The sequence below is a fragment of the Apiospora marii genome, assembly GCF_038362585.1.
Source record: "Apiospora marii strain CBS 49790 chromosome Unknown utg000003l_segment0_segment0, whole genome shotgun sequence".
Lineage (NCBI taxonomy): Eukaryota > Fungi > Ascomycota > Sordariomycetes > Amphisphaeriales > Apiosporaceae > Apiospora > Apiospora marii.
In genome coordinates, this window is record NW_027117374.1 from 2244636 (window position 1) to 2257074 (window position 12439).

At 53.1% G+C, this 12439-nt stretch overlaps 2 protein-coding genes across 2 annotated transcripts; both read left to right on the forward strand.

The window, feature by feature from the left end:
• Positions 1-1202: 1202 nt before the first annotated feature.
• Positions 1203-2282, forward strand: PG985_004213 (TAP42-like family protein; the record flags this gene model as incomplete). The annotated part of the gene is made up of 1 exon (XM_066823982.1): positions 1203-2282. The coding sequence occupies one exon, from the start codon at positions 1203-1205 to the stop codon at positions 2280-2282; it is 1080 nt and encodes a 359-aa protein (XP_066687142.1).
• Positions 2283-2779: 497 nt separating this feature from the next.
• Positions 2780-4089, forward strand: PG985_004214 (uncharacterized protein; the record flags this gene model as incomplete). Its single annotated transcript, XM_066823983.1, has 2 exons — positions 2780-3358; positions 3430-4089. The coding sequence occupies 2 exons, from the start codon at positions 2780-2782 to the stop codon at positions 4087-4089; spliced, it is 1239 nt and encodes a 412-aa protein (XP_066687143.1).
• Positions 4090-12439: the final 8350 nt, after the last annotated feature.

Here is a 12439-nt window from a genome sequence, read left to right on the forward strand (position 1 = left end):
GGTCTAGGGAGAAGTCACAGCATGACCTGGGGGTGGGAATGGAAAGTGACTGAATACGTTTTGAGATCTGGAACAGAACGGAAATAATTTATTTGATGAGATGCCGAAAGAGAGGCAGGGATGGCGTTGAGGAAGGCACATTGCATACACGAGCTTTGCCTTTGTCAGCTGCCTCGAGACATACAGGCGATGCCTCAAAAATGTGATGTGGCAGAGCAGAAAACAAGTGAGAGAAGTTCAAGACTGATCTCGAGCTTATCCGTGCAAGGAGAGTAGCAATCGTTAGACACATACATGATTGCTGTCGCATGCAAACAGCCAGAAGGCTCTCAAAAAGCAGGCACCTGAGCAAACGAATAAGCAACCGCCCGTTGTTCGCCCATTCGCGCTTTCCACACACCGGCGTCACTTAGCCATCACATTGTCAACATTGTGTTCCCAATGGAAACAAGTCTCGGCTACACATCCAATCGATTGATTAATAGCACTGAGCTTGGGAAGATGGATAATAGTCACAGCAGCCATATTCCGGCTAGGTGCTCCGGATTCCGGGCATGAGAATGACTAGAGACGACGGAAGTCAAGATAGAATCCATTAATAGGTACCCGTAAGTAATGCTCCGTAGATAAAAGTAGATCATCAATAAGGTTGACAGGTTAAAGTAAGGGTACATAGCAATTGAACATTAACATCCAGTCCCAATGCCCGATTTTTCTCAGGGTCTTTGAAATGTTGCAAGGGTGGGGTACGTACCCCGAGGATGACTTACCCTCTTACCGTGCATGTGCTACTGGACTAACCTACTGAAATGCCCTACTGGGCAAGGCAGAAAAATCGAGGGGTGCTGGCGTATGGCGGAAGATCTCCTGCTAACCTCAATGATACAATATTTGCCCCTCCATTATTGCTTGATTTGTTGTTTCAAAGACACAGGTTCAAGTTATTACGTACGTCCCCGTGCATGCGGCATATCCCAATATTGCCACCCAAATAGATCAACCTGATCACAGGCGGCTACATATCTTCTTGACAATTTTGTTCTATCTCTCTCTTCTCTTTCCCAACTTTGGTTGATCTTCACCAGACCAGATCCTCCCCCGTTCTTTGTCTGTCGTTGGTCCCTGCTATACCACCGTTTGGCTGGGCTCTTTACTCACGGCATCTGCCTTGCACACAAACCATTACCATTTACGGCTTAGTCATGGATGAGCCAAAGACCCTGAAATCGGTGTTCCTGAGTGCCGAGACAAAAAAGGCCACATTAGATGGCGCCTTTGAAGCAAGCTCTCCAACATATCGTGAAGATCTGGAGTTTGCTCTGAAGGCTTACCAGGAATGCCTGCAAATCATAAGTCAAGTCTCTCTGTTCAGCAGCAACGAGAGTCTTGAGGACATCAACACTTCAGATCTGCCCTATCTGTTGGTTAGCTACCGTATAGCCGAACTTTTGCAGAAGATTTCCGTCTCTACCCCTCTCGAGCGCAAGGCAGCTCTCAGGACAACACGAGAGGCATATGAACGATTTTTACACCTTCTCGACAGCTATGCGCTGCTCTCTCCGTCAGACCTGAAGCTTTTCTCCCTGTACCAAGAGGACCCGGATCACTTCTCCACAATCTCCACTACAGATCCAGCAGCGCGGCGCAATGCTAAGATCGCGAACTTCAAGCATGAGAAGGAGATGAAGCAGAAACTGGAGTATATGAGGCATTCTCCGCGCTACCTCGAGAATGGCGGCGATGAGGAAGCAGTCAGAGAGCTGTATCTGGCTAACATATCCTACTGTGCCTACATGACATTTCAAGCACTGGAAGGCATTAGTCGCGAGATGGATGTCCTGGCGCAGGCCCCTGTGCCTCTCATCCCGACCATGACAACCGTGGAGGAGGACGAGAGGCGGCGCCGGTCACCAACAGAAGCGAATGATAACTTGGGCCGCTTGGATTCTCCCTTCCAGAGTACACAGTCGAGCGGACCGCTCTTGAGCCAGGACGGGAAACCGCTGCGACCCTTCACACTCACGAGCGGAAGGCAAGATCTGCAACAGGGGGTTTTCCGGCCTGGCCACAATCTGCCTACGATGAGTATTGATCAGTACCTGGAGGAGGAAAGGAAGCGAGGTGGCATCATCGAGGGCGGTGGGGAGGCCAGTGGTCGACAGGCAACTCCAGATGAAGACGACTATGAGAAAGCGGATGCTGAGACGATGAAGGCCCGTGAGTGGGATGAATATGTCGAGGCTAATCCGAAGGGAAGTGGCAACACTTTAAATAGAGGCTAGGCGGGAATCAAGGCTGCTGTGCATTTCGAGCGCTTTGCAACAAGGCACGTACACATAGAAAGCAGGCGAATATCATGAAGTGCTTTGATTATTGCATTCGGATTTTTAGGGGAACGCCAAGTAACACCCTTGGCTGGTGCATCTGCCAGGCATATGATTGGCCGCTATTTTCGTAGATAGTCGTCCTTCGATATGCCATCATATCCATATTGATCGCAAAAACTCTATGGCACGTTTTGTTTTGATCTTTTCTGTTGTTGGCTCTTTTTGCGATTCAGGATGAGGTAGGTGGTTGAGCTGAACAGCCTCGTGTGAGAAGCTATAAAAGTTAGTGGCTGTGCAGCAAGGCTGCATTTCTGGAGCTTCACCTGATCAACAACCAACCCACGCATCATCGCAACCTTGAGCTCAACCATTACGCTTTTTTGTCAATTCCTAATAAAATCAAGATACGAAGCAGACTGGCGCGTTAATCGACTGGACTGGTATTGGACGCCATGGCGACCACCGATATGGACCCGTTGCTCCTGCTGCGACAGTCTTTCGCGTCTGGCAGCGCGATAACCGCAACGCTCGACGACGGCTCCGAAGTCGACCTTTCCAAGGCCACCAAGCTCTCCTTCACAACTCCGTCTCGGATATCGTTACCGATAGACACAGCGACGCGATTCGTTTCCAACGACACACCCGTCGACCTGCGCAGCATCTACCTGGCCTGGCTCAAGCGCGAGGTGGCCATCCCCGAGTACACGGCGTCCGTGTCGCAGATCAACGAGGATCTCACGAGCGGGAAGAAGGTCCAGAACTTGGCCTTCGTCGAGCGGTTAGACCTGATCACATGGCTGGAGGGCGCGAGCGAGGACAGCGAGTACATCAAGCCGCTCGCGGGCGACAAGGATGGCGTGGCCTCCAATGCTGCGGCGGCGTTGGCGTCCAAAGGTGCACAAGCTCCCGTCATTGGGGGGACTATGGGAAGATCAGGCAAGGGCACATTAGATCCACGGCTGGCCGTGATATACAATAGCGAGCGCAAGATGGGCGATCGGAACGCGGCCTTGCGAGGAATCAAACCAACCGTGAGTCCTGGGCTGATCTTTTTTCTGGCGTCTGTATCGCTGCCTCACATACTGACCGCGAGTGATGACAGGACTTCTCCCATGTTCGCAAACTAGCAGCACCCTTTATGTCCAAGAAACCGTCTTCGACAACAAACATCTCCTCCAACCCGTCGCTCGCGCTCAACCAGAAGAGCAAGCGCCCAGACCCCATCATCCTCCTATCGCCCTCTGCCTCGTCCCTCCTCCGCATGTCCAACATCAAGTCGTTCCTCGAGGGCGGCCAGTTCATGCCGGCCGACAGCGCCAACGCGGGCTCGACGTCGAGCGCGTCAATGCTGCACATCAACCGCCACTGCAAGGACATTGACCCGAACCGCCCGATGCGCTTCATCCTGGTCGAAGGCCCCGAGAAGTTCAAGGAGGAGTATTGGAACCGCGTCGTGGCCGTCTTCACGACGGGCCAGCCGTGGCAGTTCAAGCAATACCGCTGGACCAACCCCCACGAGCTCTTCCGCCACATCCCGGGCATCTACGTCGGCTGGCGCGGTGACGCGCTCCCCGAGAACGTCCAAGCCTGGGGCCACCGCGTCCTCAACGTCGGCATCGACCGCTGGAAGGGCATCAACCCCACCGGCACCGACGCGAGCCGCTGGCGCGACCGCGAGGTGGTCGAGCAGATCTGGAGGGCGATCGAGACCAGCATGAGGGCCAAGGGGTGGAAGAAGGACCAGGCCCCCACCGCGATATGATGATCACGTGTGCGGCCTTGCAAGGTCCGAGTGATCGAGACGGTAGTGATGTTGGCTTCTGGTGGAAGCTCCGTAGGCACGTAGAAAGCAAGATATGTATCAACAGGAAGGAAAGGCGTGGGCACAAATCAACCTAGGCTTCTGGGGCAAACACCAAGCGAGAGTTGAAAAAATAAAGAATGGCGATTCTAGACCATCTTGCCATGTACAGTTATCTACTCAAAGCGTGAGGGGCGGTGGCAGCTTAAGCAGTCCGCCCAGACACGATATATGACATAGAAAGAGAAACAGAAATCTTCTAAAGAGAACATGGTGTTCGTTGTGTAGGACCTAGGGCGGGCCGTTACCAGACGAACAGGTTTTTCGGGATATCTTACCACACTCTGACACTGACCTTCCATTCGTTCGCAAGCACAGTCAACGTTGGCATAGCTATTGATGTGTAGGTCTGTCCAGTCCGGGCCTCCCAAGTGTGTATGAGGACAAGACGGGCTTCGCTGCTCCGTAGACTTTCCGATAAATACACGAGCGTCAGCTCCTTTGCGGCGCACTGTCGCTTCACTGCAGCGTGCGCTATAGTTGTACCTACACTGCTAACTTCGGTATCTGACAAAAGGACATTGTTTCTATCGGGGTTCTTCTCGTCGTTATCAAGCCTCTTGAGTTGTAACGCAATGTGGACTTAGAGTATTCGTCTCGCTGTGCGCCGTCTCCTGCAGCAGCGTTTACAGTTCAGAGTATCCCCCCTCCCCCCCCTCTGGCTCATAGCCCAGAGGGCTGAAGAACAGTTCATATGCATATGCCACTATCATCTAAACCCCCTAAAGTGCGCCGATATAGCAACAGCCTCATAACAACTACGGCATTTTTCTGGCTAACCTCTTCGTGGGACATGTTTTCTCCTAATTACTTTCTTCTCCTTGCTTTCGCTCAGGAAATGAAGATCTAAAACGTCTGCGATAGTAGCCTGAGCACTTGCGTGCTTCTTTGCATGTAGTACTTGACGCCTGTGACAAGCCTAACCTTCTTTTTCTTCTGACGTATACGTGAGTTCCCCTATCCTTCGATATATGTATACGTGCGTAATGTTCGAGATCAGTCGAGGTCCAGTAGTTCGTCTAATACCATAGTAGCTAGCCACGATCGTATTCTACCGCCCTACTTCTGAAGCTTCACCATGTCTCCTAACCCGGTGGCAGTGCCTGCGGAGGTATGGCATAGCAGGACAAGCTAGCTCGCTGGGCTGGATCTTTGACGACTGCGTCTCATTGACGATGTCAGCTGCCTTGGCTCAGCATACAGTGATTGACTCAAGCCTTATCGGTGGCCTCTAGTCCACCGGTGATCACTGACTGCCATTACTTCAGTTTCACCGAGGTCAGGACCGCAAAGATACGGTCATCGAGGAAGTGCTAGCGCGCAGCTCAGCAATTACAAACTGTCCAAGGCCCGGTTCTCTGATATGCTCTTAGTAGGGCTCACTCACTTGATCCAACTTATAGCTCAGTTTCGGTCGAAGGCCCTTGCGGGGACAGCAGTGATGTGGATTCTGTCTTGTTTGTCATTAGAGTATAATACGATGCGCAGGGAAGCAAACCCCAGGACATCGCATTGTCGGTTCCTCTACGGATCTCTGATACCCGATCATCTTTGCTGTGGCGCTTCACACCCTCTGGAGACGTCACCGGCGGCTGCCGCCCTGATCGGCAGTGCTTAACCACGATAAGTAAGCATGTAGACGCGAGGGTATACGCGCAGCCTCGCCACATCTCCCCCCATGCCGCTAGTCAGTACTTGACTCTGCTTCCGCCGTACAAGTGAGCACCACGCGCGGGATTTTCGGGTTCCGACTTGCTTCTCGGCCGGTGCGCACCACGTTTGGTTTCGTCCGAGAAGAAGAGTATTTGCCGAGTGCGGTAGCTACAAGAGATCGGAAGAAGACTCGCTTGGACACGCTACGCTTCCGGTTAGGCCCTGCTACATCAGGTCACCTTCTGCCATACTGGGATGATAGCAATTCGCATGACCCGTGGAAACCCAAGCTGGCTGATGAATCGTCATCAATCTGGCGATTGGGGGAAACGGACTCTGTTCATCTGCTCATGCCTGACCCTCTAGAGCAACATTAGGCGCCTGCGGAAGGCCGTGATAGAGATATCTCTACTGGTGCGTCGCTGCTGCACAAAGCCTTGACTCACGTTACTAAATACGTCCTCCGCTGTATGCGGAGGCCAGACCCAGGCAGACGTCCAGGATAGGCAGTAACGAGACAGTTACTAGGAAACTCGAAGTCGGGGCCTCAGAGACTACTCGTCGTTTTCCCCACGAATTGGCTCAATTACTCGTAGACAGCAGCGAACGGGTTATCCCGAGCAGCTCAATACGGGGTAGAGGCAGATATAACAACATGGCAGCTGGTTGCCTCTCGAATAGATTGCCGAGGAGGTATTCGGGTGGCAAAATAACTACCTGGGCAGCCAGTCCCGTAACACGGGTGTCGTCCAAGATTGCCAGAGCAGGCATTCTTTTGGTCCTGTCATCATACAGCCCCGGGTTCGGTTGCTCACGAACCAGACCCCCCGATAGTGCTGCCTGCGTCAAACCGTGTCTGCGGTTTCCAGGGGTTGGTATGTCGAAACATTAACGTTTCTGGCCACATAATGTATTAGATGCGGCTCGGAGGAGTAAACGTGGACTCTCCAACGATCATCTTTTCTCGGCTAACAGAACAATACGTCTGTACTCTGCTACGTACAGTACAACGAACTACCTCGATTTGGGCTGTTGTGGTCACCGGGCAGGACGATAAACATCAGTGATAAACACAACCATCCATCCATTCATACAGTACGGGATGTAGAGGCTTTTGAGCTGATACCTAATCATCAAACACGCGAGCATGCACGTGGCTCGGACGACTGTAGTGCAAACCTTATATGCGAAGCATCGCGACCGTCATGTTTCGCCCGGATAGTCGATTACATCAACGGGTCGTCTCCTCCCAGCGCTAAAGGGCGTACCCAAAGGTAAGTTTGCATGCTGCATCCAGTAGCAAAGTCTGTTCTGGCTCGGACAGACGCCCGAGACGTCCGACTGAAATGGGAATGGGAGGGGAAACACGGCTGCCCTGGATGTAGCGTCCTATGCGATAGATCGTGGCCTTCGCTGTTGTAATATGCTTACAGCACCGCCTACGACTTGCAGCATATTTCTAGAACCCACTTGATTCCGACATTTCCCCGGTGGCTGGTTTGACTCGAGGAGATGGGATGGTATGGCCAGCACGGTTACGGCCTCGACCGTCCGGTGTTTTCCTTTTCTTTTTCTTTTTTTTTTTTTGACAAGCGCCTGCCGACAACACGTGGTAGAGTGGCACAGAGATGAGACACACACGCCCCCTCGGAAGGCGCACGCTGTCAAGTTGCTTGTCCAGCTAGCACCCTGCGTGAACCTTGAGGCGCGTGGCGACGGTAGACGGCACCGGGAGAGGTGTTGTAGCCGTGACTGCTTGCCTGCCGCGCCACCTGCTGCTCCTATATCTGCTGATACGCCCACAAAGCTCGGCAACGACTCGAATCTCCTTTCCTCTCACGTCCTCAGCTCCCGAGCATCTTGTGCTATCAAACTGTTTGTTCTCGCACAACGGGCGCCACGTTGTGCCACTAACGACTACGATGATCAATCACTCGCTCGTTTGGGGGCCCCCCTCCCTTGAAAGGAAGCAAAGTATGCATGTAGTAACAGACCAGCCTCAACTTAAGGCAGGCGGCAGCAGCCAGGTACCAAAGTTACAGGAGTCAAGGCCAGAGCCTGCGGTATATCGCGTCGTCTCATGTTCACACACCAAGAGGCAGAGTACCTACTTACGCCGTCGTACATCGATCGTTAAAAGGGGTGGGCAGCAATCGTAGTACTGCAGGACAAAGGCTCCGGCGTACAACGTTGTCTCGCTCGCATACCGGGTGCTACAGCTAGCAATTAGCCCAGCAGTCGTGCGAGGTGGGTACCAAGATGCTGCACGCGCGCATCCGGGATGCAGTCAGTCTCAAAAAGGACCAATGTGTATTAATATCCATTGGGAGATAGGGGAAACCGGTCTGGCAGAGCCCCCCTTCCCTCCCTAGCTAAACGCATGCCGGCCGAGGAGCAGATCCGGCCGCTCTCGGATGAACGGATCGTGCGTCGAATATTGCAGCCGCTGAAGATCCCTAGCTTCTAAGCCCCCTATTGTGCTACCGGCGCCCAAGACGGATACCACTAGGATCTAACATAAAAAGGCCATGCATGAGACGGATGCTGTTAGTGAGTGGTAAGATTGCCTGCCTGCCGAGTGTTTTTCGGCGTCGTCGAAGCAGAGTCCAAGCTCCATCCGCCATCCGCTTCCGCCAGTCGAAACCGAGCGCTACGGATGTGCCTTGACATGGACATCTGCGCGCCCAGGCAGAATCACAGATTGTCAATGCCTCCGTGCTCAATACAGTTACATCACACCGACACTGTTGGCCAGCTGCAGCGCAGCAGCAGAGAAGGAATAATCAATGGATGAGTAAGTGAGCAGAGCCAGCCATCAATCAATGTTACGTACGCACAGGCACAGATAAGCACCAAAAAGGTCGAATATGCGATCGCCTCGCACTGTATGTATCATGTTGTGCTTGTGAAGCTCACTAACGTCGAGATGCCCACGCGCTCAGCTCGCTAGACGCACCACTACTTACTGGAAGCAGTAAGAGACGTGCGCAGGAAACGGGCAGACTGTTCAGCTTGGCGGGGTTTGCTGCCACGTGGGAGCACACAACCATGTTCATGATGGCGTTATGATCTGCATTTTTGACCCGTCCCGTCGTGGGTGTGCCAGCCAGCCTGCCAGCCTGCCAGCCTGCCAGCCGACTATCCATAACCAACCACCTGCACAGTTGCCATCATCCATTGAATGGAATGGCCTCTTGGCCCCGGCCACCGCTCCTCGCTCACTCTCTCTCCCTGGCTTTTCTGCCTCTCCTTCCACCCAGAAGAGGTGGTATCGGTCCCAGCTGATTAATCTGCTGCCCAGGTGAGTCAGCCAGCGGGCGTAGTGCCTAGTCTAATGACTCTGTCCAATACCACCGTACCATTACCACCGCACCAGCAGCAGCAGTAGTGCTCCGTAGTAGCAGTAGCAGCAGAAAAAGCCACGCGCTTGTCCTGACCTCTCGGCGACTGATCTCGGGATTCCCTATGCGACCTTCGCGTGGTGCGTGGGTCTTTGGGTTAGGCGGTGAACGGGAAAAAGCAATAGGCTGGGTTTGCTTGCTATCACCGAGGGGCTAGCGCCAAATGCCATGCAGCTATGCCCTTTGGTAGCATTTCCACGTTTTTGGGAGGGCAAGAGGGGGAGGCGGGACTGGCTCGCTGGGCAAACCCATCTGGCCAAGCACGGCTTACCTACAGAAGTTCGCCTCTCACGGAACGAGGCCGCAATGCTGTACAGGAGTGTCGCTAGTGCCAGAACCGACTACTATAACGACGATTGAATTATGGCAGTAATATAGGGCCACCACTATGATTTATTACCTTCCTAGCCCCTACATACATACATAGGTAGGATTGACTGTACGCCCCCCGTGCCCCCTTATGGGAGGGGGGAATCGTACAGAGGCCTCGTTTACCGGTAAGGCTAGCCCTTCAGCAATGGGACACCAGCCTGCGGAAACATCGCCACCGTGGCCATGACGGTCGACGCAGCCGAGCTCGATTATTTGTGATTTTAATGCAGTTGATGACACCGCCGTTGCCAAATGGCCAGTTGATTGCCCACACGGAACGACGATCAAACTTCTTCTACCGTACCTTCTAGAACCCGAAAAAAGCCGTTCGACGCCTGGGCTGGGCTGGGGGATCTTACCGAGGGTACGGTGGCGGCTGCACTGCGACTGGTTGAGAGAGAGCGTGAGACAGAGAGAGTCTCTCCGACCGAGAGTACCTACATGCGGCGGACGAGACGGAGCTTTTTCTGCTTGTTGAGGGGTAAAGTTGGGCAAAATGATGGCATCGTACGATTTTCATGGGAATGGTCTGCTTTTGGAAAGAACTGAGGCGGGCTCCATGTGCTTTCTGCATGTGGGTTCAGGGATGAACCAGTCCCCCTTTGCCATAGAATGCTACGTTATCGTCTCGAGCGAGTTGGGGTGGGATCTTCATGATTTGGTAGATAGAGTACTAGGGGTGTGCAGTCCATGCATACCATGTTAGTTAGTGCAGTACAATACGTTTTGCTGATCCCAAGATTGGGTCTCTCTCCCTGTGTAAGTGTTTCTTCGGCCAACGAGCCATCGCAGGTCGTTGGTAGGTATGTATATCCATACCCATATCAGTAATCGCACCACCCTCTCGGTGGGTATAGGTACTATATCTGTAGATTGGCACCGTAGGGTGTGTGTTGAGCGAGACTTCGCATCACCTGCCATCAATTGATCGACGCCCTACAAATGACGTACAAGTAAATTCGCCAATTGCACCTCCATGCGGGAAGCAAATCAAACCAGCCACAGCTTCCTTTTTACAGCCTGAGTTTGACACCAATCTTTGAAAAAGTGTAGATACTAATAGCAGTATGCAGTAGGCTATGTACGTAGGTTGCTTGTTATTGGCAGTCAGATCAATGCGCGCTGTGACACCCAACACCCAACCTCCATCCATAACAGCCGAATGAACGATCCGAACTGACTGGGAAGTGGCTAGTCTCTTTCCCTTGGTGCCCACAACAAAACGTGGATGGAGACTTTTGATGACCTGAAAATCTTACAGTAGTGTCACGGCGAAGCCGTATGTAGGAATGCGGCCGACCATGTGGGACGCTAAAGCCGAGCGCCTGGGTCAGCTCTTGCGCCGTTCGTTGCTAATTACGTCCATCCAACGACGAAGCCCTTTGGGGGCGGGCGCGCCCAGGCCCAGGCGCCTGCACGCGTCGGTGCTGGGGGGAAGGGAAGGAAGTGCAGAAGTCTGAGCTGCCCAACGAGATTGGAGACTGGCAGGGCTGGCCGGCGGTTGAGGCATCATCGGCTTGGTCCGAATTATTCAATAGCACGATTTCTTCCAGGCGGTGGCAGGATCGCTCATCGTCCCAGTTCCACACCCGGAAGGCCTGGAACAGACAGGAATCTTACGAGGGCAAAGGAAGAAACCTCGGCATGAATGGATGGATGAATGCACAGTGAATCAGCAGGTCAATAACGTAACGGAGGTAGCCAAAAGGCATTTGGGACATTTGTTTCCAGACAGATCAATTGAATGTGGTTCCGGGAATCGTGGCAGCATCGCATGTAAGCTTGGAATCTGTGTAAACGCCCGTTTCTAGCGGGGCTGGCTTCTGCCGTTACGTCCACGTGGGAGCTGCTATCTGTTTACAGGGGTTGTGGGCTTCAAAGCATCATGAATGCATATTCCTTTTCCAAGTGCAATCTGAGGCACAGTAACGGTAACAGTAGAATTGGAATAAGCAACACTTCAATATCTAGCCGTGTTGGCTGATACATCATCAATGTCGGACTGGCTTAGGCAATCCTGGCAGCACTAACACCACGGCAATGAAGCCTGTCCATGTCGTACCCTTCGCGTTTCTGCTCTGGGCCGACCGGTTTGGTAGATATTGTACATGCCACCCCGGAGATGTCGAAGTGTGAATACGATATTTGAGAGGCCTGGAAAGGGCGGGAATGCCAGGCCAGCCAACCAACCAGGGCGTGCTTGATCCTGGTGTATTCAGCCCGAAGAAGTCGCGGTTATATCATCCGTGTTGCTTCTAGCCCGAGTTTCAGCGCCTCGAGAAGAACCTTGGTTAGCCCATGGAGGGAAAGCTTGTCCGCCGTACGATTCTCCTCGATTTTCAAGGATGCCCCGGGGAAAATCCAATAGCGACGGCGGCTCCATTCCTTCCACCGCACCTGGGCATGTTCTACGGTTTCTGATGCGCAAGGCTTAACCTTCAGCTTTTTTCAGCTAAGGCACTAGGGGTAGGCCGACAGGTTGACAGGATAGGTCCCTGAACTGACGCGGCTCTTGCTGGTCTTCGGCCTTGCCGTGCACCCCCCCACGTCCACTCCCGAGACCTGAGATTTGACGGATGCCAATAGATTATAGGTTTCTTGTTAGAGCGAACCAGGTCAGCCATGAAGGAAGCATTCTGGATTCGCGTGGCAAGCGTAGCTTGAGGCATGTACCTCGCTCGGGAAAAGGCCAAGATTCGAAACGGCGGATGACACACGTCGGGGACGGCAGGCGGCGCCCGTCGATTTATTCAAATACCTAGGTAAAGAAATGCACTTTGCATCGAGAAAGCTCTCCTCCAACTCGGGTCCTGTTCTTCTTGATG